The sequence below is a fragment of the Oncorhynchus keta genome, chromosome 18, assembly GCF_023373465.1.
Source record: "Oncorhynchus keta strain PuntledgeMale-10-30-2019 chromosome 18, Oket_V2, whole genome shotgun sequence".
NCBI classification, from domain to species: Eukaryota; Metazoa; Chordata; class Actinopteri; order Salmoniformes; family Salmonidae; genus Oncorhynchus; species Oncorhynchus keta.
The window spans coordinates 45974638-45996253 of record NC_068438.1 but is presented as its reverse complement, the minus strand read 5'-3'; the positions used below and the strand labels follow the sequence as shown (position 1 = coordinate 45996253).

General features: G+C 43.2%; 1 protein-coding gene across 2 annotated transcripts in view; it reads right to left on the bottom strand.

Moving 5' to 3' along the window:
• The window catches only part of dhx36 (DEAH (Asp-Glu-Ala-His) box polypeptide 36), a 54754-nt gene extending 33339 nt beyond the window's left edge, over positions 1-21415 (bottom strand). Inside the window, exons 1-7 of one of the 2 annotated variants that reach the window (XM_052468540.1) lie at positions 20749-21415; positions 20351-20508; positions 19682-19795; positions 19385-19568; positions 19174-19212; positions 7703-7873; positions 7230-7309 (exon numbers count right to left, since the gene is read on the bottom strand). In XM_052468540.1, the coding sequence (XP_052324500.1) occupies positions 7230-7309; positions 7703-7873; positions 19174-19212; positions 19385-19568; positions 19682-19795; positions 20351-20508; positions 20749-21033 (1031 nt within the window). In that variant the 5' untranslated portion in view covers positions 21034-21415. The remainder of the gene's footprint in view (positions 1-7229; positions 7310-7702; positions 7874-19173; positions 19213-19384; positions 19569-19681; positions 19796-20350; positions 20509-20748) is intronic. The other variant, XM_052468539.1, reaches the window with a different exon arrangement.
• Between the last annotated feature and the right edge of the window lie 201 nt (positions 21416-21616).

Sequence of the window (21616 nt, the reverse complement as noted above, 5' to 3'; positions counted from 1 at the left end):
ACCATGGTCCAAACATGCCAAGACAGTTGTGAAGAGGGCACGACAAAACCTTTTCCACCTCAGGAGACTGAAAAGATTTGACATGGGTCCCCAGATCCTCAAAAGGTTCTACAGCTACACCATTGAGAGCATCCTGACCGGTTGCATCACCGCCTGGTATGACAACTGCTCGGCATCTGACCGTAAGACACTACAGAGGGTAGTGCGTATGGCCCGGTACTTCACTGGGGTCAACCTTCCTGCCATCTAGAACCTATGTAACAGGCGGTGTCAGAGGAACGTCCATAAAATTGTCAGAGACTCCCAGTCACTCAAGTTATAGACTGTTTTCTCTGCACGGCAAGCGGTACCAGAGCGCCAAGTCTAGGACCAAAAGGCTCCTCAACAGCTTCTACCCCATAAGACTGTGTAACAATTAATAAAATCGCCATCGGACTATTTTACATTGACCCGTCCATTTTTGTACACTGCTGCAACTCGCTGTTTATTATCTATTCTGTCCTATTTCCCCTGACCATCTATTCTGTCCTATTTCCCCTGACCATCTATTCTGTCCTATTTCCCTGACCATCTATTCTGTCCTATTTCCCCTGACCGTCTATTCTGTCCTATTTCCCTGACCATCTATTCTGTCCTATTTCCCCTGACCGTCTATTCTGTCCTATTTCCCCTGACCATCTATTCTGTCCTATATCCCATGACCATCTATTCTGTCCTATTTCCCCTGACCATCTATTCTGTCCTATTTCCCCTGACCATCTATTCTGTCCTATATCCCATGACCATCTATTCTGTCCTATTTCCCCTGACCGTCTATTCTGTCCTATTTCCCCTGACCATCTATTCTGTCCTATTTCCCCTGACCATCTATTCTGTCCTATTTCCCCTGACCGTCTATTCTGTCCTATTTCCCTGACCATCTATTCTGTCCTATTTCCCCTGACCATCTATTCTGTCCTATTTCCCCTGACCATCTATTCTGTCCTATTTCCCCTGACCGTCTATTCTGTCCTATTTCCCCTGACCATCTATTCTGTCCTATATCCCATGACCATCTATTCTGTCCTATTTCCCTGACCATCTATTCTGTCCTATTTCCCCTGACCATCTATTCTGTCCTATATCCCATGACCATCTATTCTGTCCTATTTCCCCTGACCGTCTATTCTGTCCTATTTCCCCTGACCATCTATTCTGTCCTATTTCCCCTGACCATCTATTCTGTCCTATTTCCCCTGACCGTCTATTCTGTCCTATTTCCCCTGACCATCTATTCTGTCCTATATCCCATGACCATCTATTCTGTCCTATTTCCCCTGACCATCTATTCTGTCCTATTTCCCCTGACCATCTATTCTGTCCTATTTCCCCTGACCATCTATTCTGTCCTATTTCCCCTGACCGTCTATTCTGTCCTATTTCCCCTGACCATCTATTCTGTCCTATATCCCATGACCATCTATTCTGTCCTATTTCCCTGACCATCTATTCTGTCCTATTTCCCCTGACCATCTATTCTGTCCTATATCCCATGACCATCTATTCTGTCCTATTTCCCCTGACCGTCTATTCTGTCCTATTTCCCCTGACCATCTATTCTGTCCTATTTCCCCTGACCATCTATTCTGTCCTATTTCCCCTGACCGTCTATTCTGTCCTATTTCCCCTGACCGTCTATTCTGTCCTATATCCCATGACCATCTATTCTGTCCTATTTCCCCTGACCGTCTATTCTGTCCTATTTCCCCTGACCATCTATTCTGTCCTATTTCCCCTGACCATCTATTCTGTCCTATTTCCCCTGACCATCTATTCTGTCCTATTTCCCCTGACCATATATTCTGTCCTATTTCCCCTGACCATATATTCTGTCCTATATCCTATGACCATCTATTCTGTCCTATTTCCCCTGACCATCTATTCTGTCCTATTTCCCCTGACCATCTATTCTGTCCTATTTCCCCTGACCGTCTATTCTGTCCTATTTCCCCTGACCGTCTATTCTGTCCTATTTCCCCTGACCGTCTATTCTGTCCTATTTCCCTTGACCGTCTATTCTGTCCTATTTCCCCTGACCGTCTATTCTGTCCTATTTCCCCTGACCGTCTATTCTGTTCTATTTCCCCTGACCGTCTATTCTGTCCTATTTCCCCTGACCGTCTATTCTGTCCTATTTCCCTGACCGTCTATTCTGTCCTATTTCCCCTGACCGTCTATTCTGTCCTATTACCCCTGACCGTCTATTCTGTCCTATTCACCCTGACCGTCTATTCTGTCCTATTCACCCTGACCGTCTATTCTGTCCTATTCACCCTGACCGTCTATTCTGTCCTATTCACCCTGACCGTCTATTCTGTCCTATTCACCCTGACCGTCTATTCTGTCCTATTTCCCCTGACCATCTATTCTGTCCTATTTCCCCTGACCATCTATTCTGTCCTATTTCCCCTGACCATCTATTCTGTCCTATTTCCCCTGACCATCTATTCTGTCCTATTTCCCCTGACCATCTATTCTGTCCTATTTCCCCTGACCGTCTATTCTGTCCTATTCACCCTGACCGTCTATTCTGTCCTATTCACCCTGACCGTCTATTCTGTCCTATTTCCTATGACCATCTATTCTGTCCTATTTCCTATGACCATCTATTCTGTGCTATTTCCTATGACCATCTATTCTGTCCTATTTCCTATGACCATCTATTCTGTCCTATTTCCTATGACCATCTATTCTGACCACTATTCTGTCCTATCTGCTCTTGAGTATCTCATGCTACACACTGTACACATGTTTGTCATTTAGCACAGAGGTTCCCAAACTTCTTCACTCGGGGGGTGGGCCCCCCTTCCAGCATTGGAAGAACATCTCGCCGCCCACCTTCCCACGCGTGCACACGCCTCGTCTACAAGCACTGTTCATGACACAAACTTTTCACACCCCTCTTGTTGGTGGAGAGAATCGAGCAGGTTTAAAGCTTATTTCCTGCAATTCTACATATCTTTGTTCATGTGGCGCAAAGAAAATGTTGCAGTTTTAAAGCACATTTTCTTGCAATTCTATACATTTTGCCATGTCTAATGTTCATTCATGTCATATTGGAGTGACCAAAAAAGTATAACAATATCTATGGGCAAAAAAAAATGTGCCGACACATGGCGCCCCCCACAGTTTGGGAACCACTGATTTAGCAGACACTAATTTCAAGAGAGACTTACAGGTAGTACATCCATCTTAACCTCGACAGGATCGGTGTGTCCCCGGCGCGATGGTTGAGCTAACGTGCGCTAATGTGATTAGCATGAGGTTATAACTAACAAGAACATTTCCCAGGACAAAGACATGTCTGATATTAGCAGAAAGCTTACATTCTTGTTAATCAAACTGCACTGTCCAATTTACAGTAGCTATTACAGGGAAGGAATACCATGCTATTGTTTGAGGAGAGTGCACAGTTATGAACTTAAACATGTATCAATAAAGCAATTAGGCACATTTGATACAACATTTTGAACAGTAATGCAATGGTTCATTGGATCAGTCTAACACTTTGCACATACACTGCTGCCATCTAGTGGCCAAAATATAAACACCTGGGCTGAAATAATACATTGTGGCCTTTCTCTTGCATTTCAAAGATGGAACAAATAAAAGCATGTTTTTTTTTTATTTGTATTATCTTCTACCAGATCTAATGTGTTAACTTCTCCTACATTAATTTCTAGTTTCCACAAACTTCAAAGTGTTTCCTTTCAAATGGTATCAATAATATGCATATCCCTGCTTCAGGTCCTGAGCTACGGTCAGTTATAATTGGGTCATTGTCATTTTTAGGCAAAAACTGAAAAAAAGGTTCCGGTCCTCATTAAGATAGCTAGGTGAGAACCACAGCCATAGTAAGTACATGTACTCTTCTCTCTCTTTCACAGATCTCCTCTGTTGGTCTATGCTCTTCTCTCACTTCCCTGCTCCCCTTGGCCGTTGATCCCTCTAATCCACTGATCCTGTTATCCTCCATTTCTCTCTACAGCTCTCCTCTCATCTGTCCATCTCTCTCCTTCACACTTCTCCCTCTTCTTACTCCCTCTCCTTCTCAAGCACACACACACACACACACACACACACACACACACACACACACACACACACACACACACACACACACACACACACACAACGCCCAGAGCAGAAACACACACACACAACTGGCTGCTTGTACAAAGTTCTCTCAATCCATTACCGCAAAACTCAACTCATGTGATCTGGTGAGCTTGAGAAATCAATAACCCAGGAGATCACTGACAGGAGCGTGGCTTAGGAGGACTATAGGGGATTCATAGATCTCCTTTCAAAGCCCACCATCTGTGGAAACAACCACCCAGAAATCTAAACTAACATGAGAGGCCATCACAACACACTTCCTATGCAAAACAGCATACACCTTTAAGCATACACCTTTAAGAAGAAGATGAGACACAGAAAGACAGAAAGAAAGAGAGAGAGAGACGGAAAGAAGAGAGAGACGGAAAGAAGAGAGAGCGAGAGAGAAAGAGAGACAGAAATAAGAGAGAGACGGAAAGAAGAGAGACGCAAAGAAGAGAGAGAGACGGAAAGAAGAGAGAGAGACGGAAAGAGCGCGCGAGAGAGAGAGAGTGCGAGTGAGGGACCACTGAGGCTGCAGACAGCTGTATAGCCATCTTGTCTGGATGTTTAGATGTTCTCAGTGAGTCTCAGTGGAGATGTGTTCTGCACCATACAGACACACAAACAGACACACTGAGCTTTCGCTCCAGCTGACATGGCAGCGTTTGTTCTGTGTTTCTGTTCAACTCTGATGTTCGTGGCAGATGGAGAAAAGCAACTTATCCCATCAAGGGTGGGTGTGTGTTTGGTCTGAAGGACGAGAAGCATTGGTAGTGTGTGTGGTACAGACAGGCAGGGTTAGGGGGTACAGACAGGCAGGGTTAGGGGGTACAGACAGGCAGGGTTATGGGGTACAGACACACAGGGTTATGGGGTACAGACAGCTTGTACAACACACACACACACACACACACACACACACACACACACACACACACACACACACACACACACACACACACACACACACTTTCTAGTTAGTCAGAGGCATTGGGGATTAGGATTGTCAGAGTTTAAACCCTGTACTCGATGTGCAGCTGTGCTTTCTCCACGCCCTGAACCCTCCACGCCCCCAACCCTCCACGCCCTCACCCCTCCACGCCCTCAACCCTCCACGCCCTCAACCCTCCAACCCCTTCACCCGCCACGCCCTCAACCCTCCAACCTCCACCCTCCAACCCCTTCACCCTGCACGCCCTCACCCTCCTCACCCTCCACGCCCTCATCGCTCCACGCCCTCAACCCTCCACGCCCTTCACCCTCCACCCTCAACCCTCCACGCCCTTCACCCTTCACACTCGTACCCATATCCAGATTGAAAAGGGCTGATATGGGCACTAATAAGTGTCTAAATTGGAAAGTTAGAGGCTGTACAGTAACATGCCAGAACACAGGCTCTGTGACTTCAGAACACAGGCTCTGTGATTTCAGAACACAGGCTCTGTGATTTCAGAACACAGGCTCTGTGACTTCAGAACACAGGCTCTGTGACTTCAGAACACAGGCTCTGTGACTTCAGAACACAGGCTCTGTGACTTCAGAACACAGGCTCTGTGACTTCAGAACACAGGCTCTGTGACTTCAGAACACAGGCTCTGTGACTTCAGAACACAGGCTCTGTGACTTCAGAACACAGGCTCTGTGACTTCAGAACACAGGCTCTGTGACATCAGAACACAGGCTCTGTGACATCAGAACACAGGCTCTGTGACTTCAGAACACAGGCTCTGTGACATCAGAACACAGGCTCTGTGACATCAGAACACAGGCTCTGTGACATCAGAACACAGGCTCTGTGACTTCAGAACACAGGCTCTGTGACTTCAGAACACAGGCTCTGTGACTTCAGAACACAGGCTCTGTGACTTCAGAACACAGGCTCTGTGACTTCAGAACACAGGCTCTGTGACTTCAGAACACAGGCTCTGTGACTTCAGAACACAGGCTCTGTGACTTCAGAACACAGGCTCTGTGACTTCAGAACACAGGCTCTGTGACTTCAGAACACAGGCTCTGTGTTTTCCAACTCTGTATGGGTTGACTGACATACATTCTGACTTTAGGCAACTCTAGTTCCTCAACGGCACAACTAGGACAGATAAAAACAGTGTGCTTCCTCTAGTTCCTCAACGGCACAACTAGGACAGATAAAAACAGTGTGCTTCCTCCAGTTCCTCAACGGCACAACTTCGGACAGATAAAAACAGTGTGCTTCCTCCAGTTCCTCAACGGCACAACTAGGACAGATAAAAACAGTGTGCTTCCTCCAGTTCCTCAACGGCACAACTTCGGACAGATAAAAACAGTGTGCTTCCTCCAGTTCCTCAACGGCACAACTTCGGACAGATAAAAACAGTGTGCTTCCTCCAGTTCCTCAACGGCACAACTTCGGACAGATAAAAACAGTGTGCTTCCTCTAGTTCCTCAACGGCACAACTAGGACAGATAAAAACAGTGTGCTTCCTCTAGTTCCTCAACGGCACAACTAGGACAGATAAAAACAGTGTGCTTCCTCCAGTTCCTCAACGGCACAACTAGGACAGATAAAAACAGTGTGCTTCCTCCAGTTCCTCAACGGCACAACTAGGACAGATAAAAACAGCACCTTACAGTTGAAGACTTCTTCTTTCAGTCATAAAAGTGCAAAGAAATGACTTGGGAACTGTACACTTTAGAGAGGTGTGTGGTGACTTGGAGATACTATTTAGTCCTCTCATTCAAACTCTTGCCCTTTTCTTGTGTCATGTTGCACCAACCCCACATTTCCCAGGAATATTCTCAACATGTTACTCAACGTATCCAGAGGATTTTCACATTTTCATTATCAACAAATGCGGTGAAAAGTGCAGTAAATGTCAAATTCACATAAAGTCAACAGTTGTAACGTTTGAATTCAGTCTTGTGTCAGGTGAATGTTGTTTCCTCACCTTTGGCCTAATAATCTCCAAACTGTTTCAATTACTACCATGCTTGTGCTTTTCATATTTCCTCTGTTAAGAAACATTTAAAAATGTAGCCCGATCCAGATAACCCAATTGCCACGAGCATAAAGGGTTAAAGAGAGGTTCCACTCCAAACAGAAAACTCACCTCTGCAGGCGGATCTGATAACCACATGAGTTCCCGTCCCCTACACTCTCAGCCCTCTCCGCAGCCACCCGCTCCGCTACCTAAAACACAATGAGAGGAGAGAGTACACACCTGCAACAAGCACACATCAGAAATGAGACGATTCATATATTCAGAAAGGTAGGACACACACACACACCTGGAACAGGTGCAATACACACACACACCTGGAACAGGTGCAATACACACGCACACCTGGAACAGGTGCAATACACACACACACGGAACAGGTGCAATACACACACGGAACAGGTGCAATACACACACACACGGAACAGGTGCAATACACACACACACACACACACACACACACACACACACACACACACACACACACACACACACACACACACACACACACACACACACACACACACACACACACACACACACACGGAACAGGTGCAATACACACGCACGCACACACTACTTACAGATATGGCACTGATGCGACGTGGCTGGGTGCAGACCACCCTGCAGACTGAACCCATGCCCCTCTCTATGTAGTCATCCAGGATAAACTGGGTCACCTGAGTGGTCTTACCACACCCCGTCTCTCCACTGACCACCAGCACCTGGCTGGACCTGATCAACTTCACCAACTCCTGATGAACCAGAGAGAGGACAGTGGGAATACGGCAAGAGCCTTTCTGTCCTATGAAAACCTCTTATCATCCTTAATAACTTAACCTCTTATCTTTCAGGAAATGGAAAACAAGTCAATGTTTTAACAAACATTAACAAGCATTTTAAAACTTCTGACGCTATATTTAGAATACATTTATTGTTCCTGGAGTTATGAAATGTTCAGAGTACATTGAGGGGAGTTGCTTTCAATACATATACAAAAACAAAAGAGTGAACATATACAGATTGACAATGATTTCTGTAAGGACGTCGCTTTGAGTACGGGGTCATTGTTATGCTGACACAGGAAAGGTCCTTCCCCAAACCGCTGCCACAAAGTAGGGAAGCACAGAATCATCTAGAATGCCATTTCATGCTGTAGCATTAAGAGTTCCCTTCACTGGAACTAAAACAGCCCCTGACCATTATTCCTCCTCCACCAAACTTTACAGTTTGCATAACGCATTAGGGCAGGTAACGTTCTCCTGGCATCCGCCAAACACAGATTAGTCCGTCGGACTGCCAGATGGTGAAGCGTGATTCATCGCTCCAGAGAACGAGTTTCCACTGCTCCAGAGGCCAACGGCAGCGAGCTTTACATCACTCCAGAGAACGAGTTTCCACTGCTCCAGAGGCCAACGGCAGCGAGCTTTACATCACTCCAGAGAACGAGTTTCCACTGCTCCAGAGGCCAACGGCAGCGAGCTTTACATCACTCCAGAGAACGAGTTTCCACTGCTCCAGAGGCCAACGGCAGCGAGCTTTACATCACTCCAGAGAACGAGTTTCCACTGCTCCAGAGTCCAACGGCAGCGAGCTTTACATCACTCCAGAGAACGAGTTTCCACTGCTCCAGAGTCCAACGGCAGCGAGCTTTACATCACTCCAGCCGACGGTAGTGAGTGTCTCTACCGGGGACAGGTGATTAACATGGGCTGCTTGCTCCAGCACTTGGCAGTCCCGTTAAGTGAACACGTGTGGCCTTACACTTCGCGGCTGAGCAGTTGATGTTCCTAGACGTTTCCACTTCACAGTAAAAGCACTGACAGTTGACCGGGGAGCTCCAGGAGGGCAGACATTTTGACGAACTGAGTTGTTGGAAAAGTGGCATCCTATAACGGTGCCACATTGTAAGTCACGGAGCTCTTCAGTAAAGCCATTCTACTGCCAATGTTTGTCTATGCAGATTGCATGGCTGTGTGCTCAATTTTATACACCTGTCAGCAACGGGTGTGGCTGAAATAGCAAAATCCACTCATTTGAAGGGGTGTCCACACATACAGTACCAGTCAAAAGTTTGGACACACCTACTCATTCAAAAGTGTTTCATTATTTCTACTATTTTCTACAGTGTATACATCAAAAATATGAAATAACAAATATGGAATTGTGTAGTAACTAAAAGTGTTCAACAAATATATTTCATATTTGAGATTATTCAAAGTAGCCACCCTTTGCCTTGATGACAGCTTTGCACACTCTTGGCAATCTTGGCATTCTCTCAACCAGCTTCACCTGGAATGCTTTTCCAAAAGTCTTGAAGGAGTTCCCATATATGCGGAGCACTTGTTGGCTGCTTTTCCTTCACTTTGCGGCCCAACCTGGGTGATTGTGGAGGCCAGATCATCTGATGCAGCACTCCATCACTCTCCTTCTTGGTCAAATAGCCCTTACACAGCCTGGAGGTGTGTTGGGTCATTGTCCTGTTGAAAAACAAATGGATAGTCCCACTAAGCGCAAACCAGATGCGATGGCGTATCGCTGCAGAATACTGTGGTAGCCATCCTGGTTAAGTGTGCCTTGAATTCTAAATAAATCACTTAGTGTCACCAGCAAAGCACCCACACACCAACACACCTCCTCCTTCATGCTGGGAACCACCAACGCAGAGATCATCCGTTCACCTACTCTGCATCTCACAAAGACATGGCGGTTGGAAACAAAAATGCAAATTTGGACAGATTTCCACCGGTCTCATGCCCATTGCTCGTGTTTCTTGTCCCAGGGAAGTTTCTTCTTATTGGTGTCCTTTATTAGTGGTTTCTTTGCAGCATGAGAGACAGTTTCATCGTAGCGCTTGATGGTTTATGCGACCGAACTTGAAGAAACTGCCAAAGTTTTAGACATTTTCCGTATTGACAGACCTTCATGTCTTAAAGTAACGATGAACTGTCATTTCTCTTTGCTTATTTTAGCTGTGATTTCCCATTATATTGTCATGACTGACCACGAGAATCCAAATAGGTCAGATAAAGTTTGCAATGAATAACTTCAATCAGACCCCCTTTCACCAAAGGAATGGGTTTTGTCTCAACAGACCTTTTTGCCACTGACGTTCAAAAGCAAATACTGGAACAATATTTTGAATGTAAAACATGGTCAGGGGCGATCTCTAGAACACTAACGTAATTATGTTTGTTATTTTGTGATGTCATTAAAAAATGTCATAAAGGAAATACTGTAACTTGAAAAGTTTACACACTACATACAGTTGAAGTCAGAAGTTAACATACACCTTGGCCAAATAGATTTAAACTTAGTTTCACAATTCCTGACATTTAATCCTAGTAAAAATTACCTGACTTAAGTCAGTTAGGATTATCACTTTATTTTAAGAGAATGTGATATGTCAGAATAATAATAGAGAGAATGATTTATTTCAGCATTTATTTATTTCATCACATTCCCAGTGGGTCAGACGTTTACAAATATTCAATTAGTATTTGGTAACATTGCCTTTAAATTGTTTAACCTTGGGTCAAACGTGTCGGGAAGCCTTCCACAAGCTTCCCACAATAAGTTGGGTGAATTCTGGCCCATTCCTCCTGACACAACTGGTGTAACTGAGTCAGGTTTTTAGGCCTCCTTGTTCACACACGCTTTTTCAGTTCTGCCCACAAATTTTCTATAGGATTGAGGTCAGGACTTTGTGATGGTCACTCCAATACCTTGACTTTGTTGTCCTTAAGCAATTCTTCCACAACTTTGGGAGTATGCTTGGGGTCATTCTCCATTTGCAAGCAATCTATTTTGTGAAGTGCACCAGTCCCTCCTGCAGCAAAGTACCCCGACATGATGCTGCCACCCCCGTGCTTCACAGTTGGGATGGTGTTCTTCGGCTTGCAAGCCCCTTTTCCTCCAAACATAACGATGGTCATTATGGTCAAACAGTTCTGTATTTGTTTCATCAGACCAGAGGACATTTCTCCAGAAACGATGATCTTTGTCCCCATGTGCAGTTTCAAACCGTAGTCTGGCATTTTTAATGGCGGTTTTGGAGCAGTGGCTTCTTCCTTGCTGAGCTGCCATTCAGGTTATGTCGATATAGGACTTGTTTTACTGTGTATATAGATACTTTTGTAAATGTTTCCTCCAGCATCTTCACAAGGTCCTTTGCTGTTGTTCTGGGATTGAATTGCACTTTTCACACCAAAGTACCTTCATCTCTAGGAGACAGAACGAGTCTCTTTCCTGAGCGTTTGACGGCTGCGTGGTCCCATGGTGTTTATACTTGCGTACTATTGTTTGTACAGATGTGCGTGGTACATTAAGGCATTTGGAAATTGCTCCCAAGGATGAACCAGACTTGTGGAGGTCTTGAGCAATTATTATTATTATTATTTATTTTTTTTGGTCCCATGATGTCAAGCAAAGAGGCACTGAGTTTGAACTACATCCACAGGTACACCTCCAAATGACTCAAATGATGTCAATTAGCCTATCAGAAGCTTCTAAAGCCATGACATCGTTTTCTGGAATTTTCCAAGCTGTTTAAAGGCACAGTCAACTTAGTGTATGTAAACTTCTGACCCACTGGAATTATGATACAGTGAATAATAAGTTAAATAATCTGTCTGTAAACAAATGTTGGAAAAATGACTTGTGTCATACACAAAGTAGATGTCCTGACCGACATGTCAAAACTATAGTTTGTTAACAAGACATTTGTGGAGTGGTTGAATGACTCCAACCTCAGTGTATGTAAACTAGTTTTAATGACTCCAACCTCAGTGTATGTAAACTAGTTTTAATGACGCCAACCTCAGTGTATTTAAACTAGTTTGAATGACGCCAACCTCAGTGTATTTAAACTAGTTTGAATGACGCCAACCTCAGTGTATGTAAACTAGTTTGAATGACTCCAACCTCAGTGTATGTAAACTAGTTTGAATGACTCCAACCTCAGTGTATGTAAACTAGTTTTAATGACTCCAACCTCAGTGTATGTAAACTAGTGTTAATGACGCCAACCTCAGTGTATGTTAACTAGTTTTAATGACTCCAACCTCAGTGTATGTAAACTAGTTTGAATGACTCCAACCTCAGTGCATGTAAACTAGTTTGAATGACTCCAACCTCAGTGCATGTAAACTAGTTTTAATGACTCCAACCTCAGTGCATGTAAACTAGTTTTAATGACTCCAACCTCAGTGCATGTAAACTAGTTTTAATGACTCCAACCTCAGTGCATGTAAACTAGTTTTTATGACTCCAACCTCAGTGTATGTAAACTAGTTTTAATGACTCCAACCTCAGTGTATGTAAACTAGTGTTAATGACGCCAACCTCAGTGAATGTAAACTAGTGTTAATGACTCCAACCTCAGTGTATGTAAACTAGTTTTAATGACTCCAACCTCAGTGTATGTAAACTAGTTTTAATGACTCCAACCTCAGTGTATGTAAACTAGTGTTAATGACGCCAACCTCAGTGTATGTAAACTAGTTTGAATGACTCCAACCTCAGTGTATGTAAACTAGTTTGAATGACTCCAACCTCAGTGTATGTAAACTAGTTTGAATGACTCCAACCTCAGTGTATGTAAACTAGTTTGAATGACTCCAACCTCAGGGTATGTAAACTAGTTTGAATGACTCAAACCTCAGGGTATGTAAACTAGTTTGAATGACTCCAATCTAAGTGCATGTAAACTAGTTTTAATGACTCCAACCTCAGTGCATGTAAACTAGTTTTAATGACTCCAACCTCAGTGCATGTAAACTAGTTTGAATGACTCCAACCTCAGTGCATGTAAACTAGTTTGAATGACTCCAACCTCAGTGCATGTAAACTAGTTTGAATGACTCCAACCTCAGTGCATGTAAACTAGTTTGAATGACTCCAACCTCAGTGCATGTAAACTAGTTTGAATGACTCCAACCTCAGTGTATGTAAACTAGTTTGAATGACTCCAACCTCAGTGTATGTAAACTAGTTTGAATGACTCCAACCTCAGTGTATGTAAACTAGTTTGAATGACTCCAACCTCAGTGTATGTAAACTAGTTTGAATGACTCCAACATCAGTGTATGTAAACTAGTTTGAATGACACCAACCTCAGTGTATGTAAACTAGTTTGAATGACTCCAACCTCAGTGCATGTAAACTAGTTTGAATGACTCCAACCTCAGTGCATGTAAACTAGTTTTAATGACTCCAACCTCAGTGCATGTAAACTAGTTTTAATGACTCCAACCTCAGTGCATGTAAACTAGTTTTAATGACTCCAACCTCAGTGCATGTAAACTAGTTTTTATGACTCCAACCTCAGTGCATGTAAACTAGTTTTAATGACTCCAACCTCAGTGCATGTAAACTAGTTTTAATGACTCCAACCTCAGTGCATGTAAACTAGTTTTAATGACTCCAACCTCAGTGCATGTAAACTAGTTTTAATGACTCCAACCTCAGTGCATGTAAACTAGTTTTAATGACTCCAACCTCAGTGCATGTAAACTAGTTTTAATGACTCCAACCTCAGTGCATGTAAACTAGTTTTTATGACTCCAACCTCAGTGCATGTAAACTAGTTTTTATGACTCCAACCTCAGTGCATGTAAACTAGTTTTTATGACTCCAACCTCAGTGTATGTAAACTAGTTTGAATGACTCCAACCTCAGTGCATGTAAACTAGTTTTAATGACTCCAACCTCAGTGTATGTAAACTAGTTTTAATGACTCCAACCTCAGTGTATGTAAACTAGTTTTAATGACTCCAACCTCAGTGTATGTAAACTAGTTTTAATGACTCCAACCTCAGTGTATGTAAACTAGTGTTAATGACTCCAACCTCAGTGTATGTAAACTAGTTTTAATGACACCAACCTCAGTGTATTTAAACTAGTGTTAATGACTCCAACCTCAGTGTATGTAAACTAGTTTTAATGACACCAACCTCAGTGTATGTAAACTAGTTTGAATGACACCAACCTCAGTGTATTTAAACTAGTGTTAATGACTCCAACCTCAGTGTATGTAAACTAGTGTTAATGACTCCAACCTCAGTGTATGTAAACTAGTTTTAATGACACCAACCTCAGTGTATGTAAACTAGTTTTAATGACACCAACCTCAGTGTATTTAAACTAGTGTTAATGACTCCAACCTCAGTGTATGTAAACTAGTTTGAATGACACCAACCTCAGTGTATTTAAACTAGTTTTAATGACTCCAACCTCAGTGTATGTAAACTAGTTTGAATGACTCCAATCTAAGTGCATGTAAACTAGTTTTAATGACTCCAACCTCAGTGCATGTAAACTAGTTTTAATGACTCCAACCTCAGTACATGTAAACTAGTTTTAATGACTCCAACCTCAGTGCATGTAAACTAGTTTGAATGACTCCAACCTCAGTGTATGTAAACAAGTTTGAATGACTCCAACCTCAGTGTATGTAAACTAGTTTGAATGACTCCAACATCAGTGTATGTAAACTAGTTTTAATGACACCAACCTCAGTGTATGTAAACTAGTTTGAATGACTCCAACCTCAGTGCATGTAAACTAGTTTTAATGACTCCAACCTCAGTGCATGTAAACTAGTTTTAATGACTCCAACCTCAGTGCATGTAAACTAGTTTTAATGACTCCAACCTCAGTGCATGTAAACTAGTTTTAATGACTCCAACCTCAGTGCATGTAAACTAGTTTTAATGACTCCAACCTCAGTGCATGTAAACTAGTTTTAATGACTCCAACCTCAGTGCATGTAAACTAGTTTTAATGACTCCAACCTCAGTGCATGTAAACTAGTTTTAATGACTCCAACCTCAGTGCATGTAAACTAGTTTTAATGACTCCAACCTCAGTGCATGTAAACTAGTTTTAATGACTCCAACCTCAGTGCATGTAAACTAGTTTTTATGACTCCAACCTCAGTGCATGTAAACTAGTTTTTATGACTCCAACCTCAGTGCATGTAAACTAGTTTGAATGACTCCAACCTCAGTGCATGTAAACTAGTTTGAATGACTCCAACCTCAGTGCATGTAAACTAGTTTTTATGACTCCAACCTCAGTGTATGTAAACTAGTTTGAATGACTCCAACCTCAGTGCATGTAAACTAGTTTTAATGACTCCAACCTCAGTGTATGTAAACTAGTTTTAATGACTCCAACCTCAGTGTATGTAAACTAGTTTTAATGACTCCAACCTCAGTGTATGTAAACTAGTGTTAATGACTCCAACCTCAGTGTATGTAAACTAGTTTTAATGACACCAACCTCAGTGTATTTAAACTAGTGTTAATGACTCCAACCTCAGTGTATGTAAACTAGTTTTAATGACACCAACCTCAGTGTATGTAAACTAGTTTTAATGACACCAACCTCAGTGTATTTAAACTAGTGTTAATGACTCCAACCTCAGTGTATGTAAACTAGTTTGAATGACACCAACCTCAGTGTATTTAAACTAGTGTTAATGACTCCAACCTCAGTGTATGTAAACTAGTTTGAATGACACCAACCTCAGTGTATTTAAACTAGTGTTAATGACTCCAACCTCAGTGTATGTAAACTAGTTTGAATGACTCCAACCTCAGTGTATGTAAACTAGTTTGAATGACTCCAACCTCAGTGTATTTAAACTAGTTTTAATGACTCCAACCTCAGTGTATGTAAACTAGTTTGAATGACTCCAACCTCAGTGTATGTAAACTAGTTTGAATGACACCAACCTCAGTGTATTTAAACTAGTGTTAATGACACCAACCTCAGTGTATTTAAACTAGTGTTAATGACTCCAACCTCAGTGTATGTAAACTAGTTTGAATGACACCAACCTCAGTGTATTTAAACTAGTGTTAATGACTCCAACCTCAGTGTATGTAAACTAGTTTTAATGACACCAACCTCAGTGTATTTAAACTAGTGTTAATGACTCCAACCTCAGTGTATGTAAACTAGTTTGAATGACTCCAACCTCAGTGTATGTAAACTAGTTTGAATGACTCCAACCTCAGTGTATGTAAACTAGTTTGAATGACTCCAACCTCAGTGTATGTAAACTAGTTTGAATGACTCCAACCTCAGTGTATGTAAACTAGTTTGAATGACTCCAACCTCAGTGTATGTAAACTAGTTTGAATGACTCCAACCTCAGTGTATGTAAACTAGTTTGAATGACACCAACCTCAGTGTATGTAAACTAGTTTGAATGACTCCAACCTCAGTGTATGTAAACTAGTTTGAATGACTCCAACCTCAGTGTATGTAAACTAGTTTGAATGACTCCAACCTCAGTGTATGTAAACTAGTTTGAATGACTCCAACCTCAGTGTATGTCAACTAGTTTTAATGACTCCAACCTCAGTGTATGTAAACTAGTGTTAATGACTCCAACCTCAGTGTATGTAAACTAGTGTTAATGACTCCAACCTCAGTGTATGTAAACTAGTTTTAATGACTCCAACCTCAGTGTATGTAAACTAGTTTTAATGACTCCAACCTCAGTGTATGTAAACTAGTGTTAATGACTCCAACCTCAGTGTATGTAAACTAGTGTTAATGACTCCAACCTCAGTGTATGTAAACTAGTTTTAATGACTCCAACCTCAGTGTATGTAAACTAGTTTTAATGACTCCAACCTCAGTGTATGTAAACTAGTGTTAATGACTCCAACCTCAGTGTATGTAAACTAGTGTTAATGACTCCAACCTCAGTGTATGTAAACTAGTTTTAATGACGCCAACCTCAGTGTATGTAAACTTCTGACTTCAACTGTAGATGAAGTTTCCATACTATGGGTTGTGCATGTAATATGAAAAACTATGTTTTTGTTAAGAGAGGGATGTGATTTGAGAAGCTATAAGAGAGATAATTGCCCCGTTCACAGAGAGATCCCAGGCATTTCACGTAAATACATTAATGATTTCTTGCTCAAAGGGGGCGGCAGTTCGTGTGCAAAGTAAATGGTTATTGTAATTAAGAGTAGTTTCTGAATGTGTCAATGTTAAGTGTCTCTGTCCCTCTCTCTCCTATCATTCCACTAGGGACCTGCTCTCAGCGTATTACGTCTCCTGTCAATATCCGATGCAGACTGTGCATTTATCCTGTGTCCCCATGTAATTAGCTAGTATATAAATACTTAAACCAATGTGTAGTACTGAATCATAAGTAAAGCTCAGGGTTTTGCAGATGCAAGGAGGTTATAACAGTTCGGAACGATGATATGATACGAGGTTAGGATTGATAAGTTGACTGTTTAAAAGGTTGTGATAGGTAAAGACCTTTTAGAATTTCATTGGGAGATGGTAACTCTTTAAAGATCTGCTCTCGCGGTGCCCTAAATCCTAATGAGTTAATTGTTACATGATTCATTTAACAATTAAACATATTTAGGTAATTAGATAATTAAACAGTCTTCAGATTAATGTTAAAGTCAAGTCACGACAAGGTGGAATCAGTCTTATACCAAACGGGGATATCTTCTGTAAACCAACCCTACCTTGTCACAACACAACTGATTGGCTCAAGCTTATTAAGAAGAAATTCCACTATTTAACAAGGCACACCTGCTAATTAAAATACATTCCAGGTGACTACCTCATGAAGCTAGTTGAGAGAATGCCAAGAGTGTGCAAAGCTGTGAAGGTAAAGGGTGGCTACTATGAAGAATCTCAAATATAAAATATATTTTGATTTGTTTAACATATTTTTGGTTACTACATGATTCCACATGGTGGCAGAGGCCTATAGCATCCACATGGTAGGCAGTGGCCTATAGCATCCACATGGTAGGCAGAGGCCTATAGCATCCACATGGTAGGCAGAGGCCTATAGCATCCACATGGTAGGCAGAGGCCTATAGCATCCACATGGTAGGCGAGGCCTATAGCATCCACATGGTAAGCAGAGGCCTATAGCATCCACATGGTAGGCAGTGGCCTATAGCATCCACATGGTAGGCAGAGGCCTATAGCATCCACATGGGAGGCAGAGGCCTATAGCATCCACATGGGAGGCAGAGGCCTATAGCATCCACATGGGAGGCAGAGGCCTATAGCATCCACATGGTAGGCAGAGGCCTATAGCAGCCACATGGTAAGCAGAGGCCTATAGCATCCACATGGTAGGCAGAGGCCTATAGCATCCACATGGGAGGCAGAGGCCTATAGCATCCACATGGTAAGCAGAGGCCTATAGCATCCACATGGTAGGCAGAGGCCTATAGCATCCACATGGGAGGCAGAGGCCTATAGCATCCACATGGGAGGCAGAGGCCTTGCATCCACATGGTAAGCAGAGGCCTATAGCATCCACATGGTAGGCAGAGGCCTATAGCATCCACATGGTAGGCAGAGGCCTATAGCATCCACATGGTAGGCAGAGGCCTATAGCATCCACATGGTAGGCAGAGGCCTATAGCATCCACATGGTAAGCAGAGGCCTATAGCATCCACATGGTAGGCAGAGGCCTATAGCATCCACATGGTAGGCAGAGGCCTATAGCATCCACATGGTAGGCAGAGGCCTATAGCATCCACATGGTAGGCAGAGGCCTATAGCATCCACATGGTAAGCAGAGGCCTATAGCATCCACATGGTAGGCAGAGGCGTATAGCATCCACATGGTAGGCAGAGGCCTATAGCATCCACATGGTAGGCAGAGGCCTATAGCATCCACATGGTAGGCAGAGGCCTATAGCATCCACATGGTAGGCAGAGGCCTTGCATCCACATGGTAGGCAGAGGCCTATAGCATCCACATGGTAGGCAGAGGCCTATAGCAGCCACATGGTAAGCAGAGGCCTATAGCATCCACATGGTAGGCAGAGGCCTATAGCAGCCACATGGTAGGCAGAGGCCTATAGCATCCACATGGTAGGCAGAGGCCTATAGCATCCACATGGTAGGCAGAGGCCTATAGCATCCACATGGTAAGCAGAGGCCTATAGCATCCACATGGTAGGCAGAGGCCTATAGCATCCACATGGTAAGCAGAGGCCTAGCATCCAAGTTCATCAGGAGGAAAAAATATGTCTCAGATCTTACCTCTTTTTTTCCAAAGGATGGAAGCTTTTCCCTGAATTTCTGCCAAAAAATAAACAGGAAACATGAATTACTACAAGCAGTCCATCAATAGATGTTGAGAACTAACAACATCTCACCACCAGTTCTATTGGTGTTATGATAACATGTGTGTTTATCAATAATAAACACAGTAATTATAATACTGCTCGTTTTTTATGAAGTGAATTGTCACCAGCATGTCTAGGTATTTAGAGTCCGCCTTCTTCCTCTCTAGATCTCTCTTTAACTGCTGGTCCAGGGCATTCTCCCTGACCACCTCCTGAAACAAGTACTCCAGGTCTTTATCCTTCCCTCTCCTCTCCTTCTCCTCCCTCTCTTCTTGGGGTTCAGCTTTAAGGACATCCTGTGGGAAGTAACTGACAGGCAGGACAAAGATACATGATTGTGAATTGCTTTAATAAGTGAGCATGGCAATAGGAACAACAACAACAACAACAACAACAACCCTATAATCTAGAAGTTATCCTACCGTTGTGATGTGAGTGGAGTGTTCTGTACTGGCCTCTCATCCTCATCCTCCTTCTTCTCTTGTTTGAGATCAATTTTCAAGACATCCTGAGAGGGCTCATCACCATCAAAGTAACTGAAACACAGATCAGGTAAATAACAGTGTTGTAGTAGATCACAAGCTGAATGCGTTATGTTTCAAAAGCATTGAATGTAGCCGACGATGGTGACATGAGCCCTCCTAAATATTCCACAAACTTAGGAGATGTAAAAGGAGTTTTTATAGTATGCAGCTGCAGCAAGCAGGCTCATGTCCACAACACACAGAGGACCCATGCATAGGGACTAACAATGTCCTGGAGACTAGGGTTAGGGCTGGGGCCTGTGGACCTGAACACATCACATCACTGACTGACACATCACTGACTGACACATCACATCACTGACTGACTGACTGTCTGTGTCACAGTACATGACAGAGCCTACTGCAGCTGTACTCTTCTGAGAGACTGGGAGTGTCCGACATTGCAATCAACTTTAAAGGCGAGTCTAGACTGACTGATCTACAAATCACCTTGAATCTCAAATAACTACTCCAAGGTATTTGTTGATCAGTCAGTCTGTCAGAATTTACCCATAATACATCACGGTTGTGATGCTCTCAAACACAGCCAGGAAGACAGTGCCTTACCAGTGGCTGCCACTGTCCGGTGCTGACGGGGTTGAACGCCAGTGCTCAGATGTGGAGGGGTGGGCCTCCCTGGCTGGGCATGTCGGTCCTCTCTGGACAGTGTTCAGCAGATTAGTGATATGCTGTTCCCTGGACTCATCCATCTGAACCACTGCCCGCTACACCGCGAGGGAAAACCAACTGCATTAGTACAGAGTTAATCCTGATACATGCTAGATGCTATAGATTTATTCGAGATACGTGGCTACTTCGTTATCAAAAAACAGATATAGCTAGTTGTCAGCCGTGATAGTCAACGAGACTAAGTAACGAGAGTTGACTACCAACGACAACAACCCAAGCAAACCACTACACACCAGATACACAGGTGCCTCTGTAACTAATGTTACACCACTAACCGATTTTCTCTCATTTTCTTTCCTCTTCAAGCCTCCCCATTTGGCGTACCACAGTCCGATCTCCCGGCCCTTTAGATGCGGGGGTGGACGGTTTGGTCCCCCACCTCTCCCTCCTCGTTCTCCCCGGTCCTCCCTCGACTCCGTTTCGGTGCTCCGCGGGTGTCCACCACCACTCGACCCAGCTAGGCGGTCCCACCTCTCCCGGCTCCCATCCCGTCCGAATCCTCGACCTCCTCTTCGGCCACCTCGTCGGCCGCCTCTGCCCCCATAACCTCCATAACTCATAACGCCTTCAAAACCACAGAAACACAGCTATGGCAAGATAGCAGTGCAAGACACCGTCTGTAGACTTACAAATCGGGACTAGCCAGCTAGCTAAAATTGCTGCACTATTCGAAACCTTTGCCTTGGGATTTGCTAGCTAACGTTAGCTAGTAAACGTTAGCCGGCCCGTGGATCAAGTAGATGTGCTAAATTAATAATTGTATATCTCGAAGCGTGTACATATTTCAGATGAAGTTCGAAATACCTAAGTAGTTGAATGTGAAATAAATAAATAGCATTTCCGCTGATATCAAGAGAAAATCAGTATTTTTTTTGCAAGGATGTGAGTATTGTGTATAGATATATATCCTGTCGCATAGTTTACACAACAATGAAATAGTCGAAGGATGATGACGTTTCCCTCATGATTGGCCAGGGAGGATAGGCTTGGTTCACGCAACCCGGCGAGACCACGAAATACTCTGAATGCATGAAATGCTACAAATATATATGTTGTAACTTGTCACTCCAGGGTTTTTCTTCTGGATCAAAATGGGGCTTGTTGTGAGTAGTGGGGGCATTGTAGAAGCCCTCACCAAAGAGA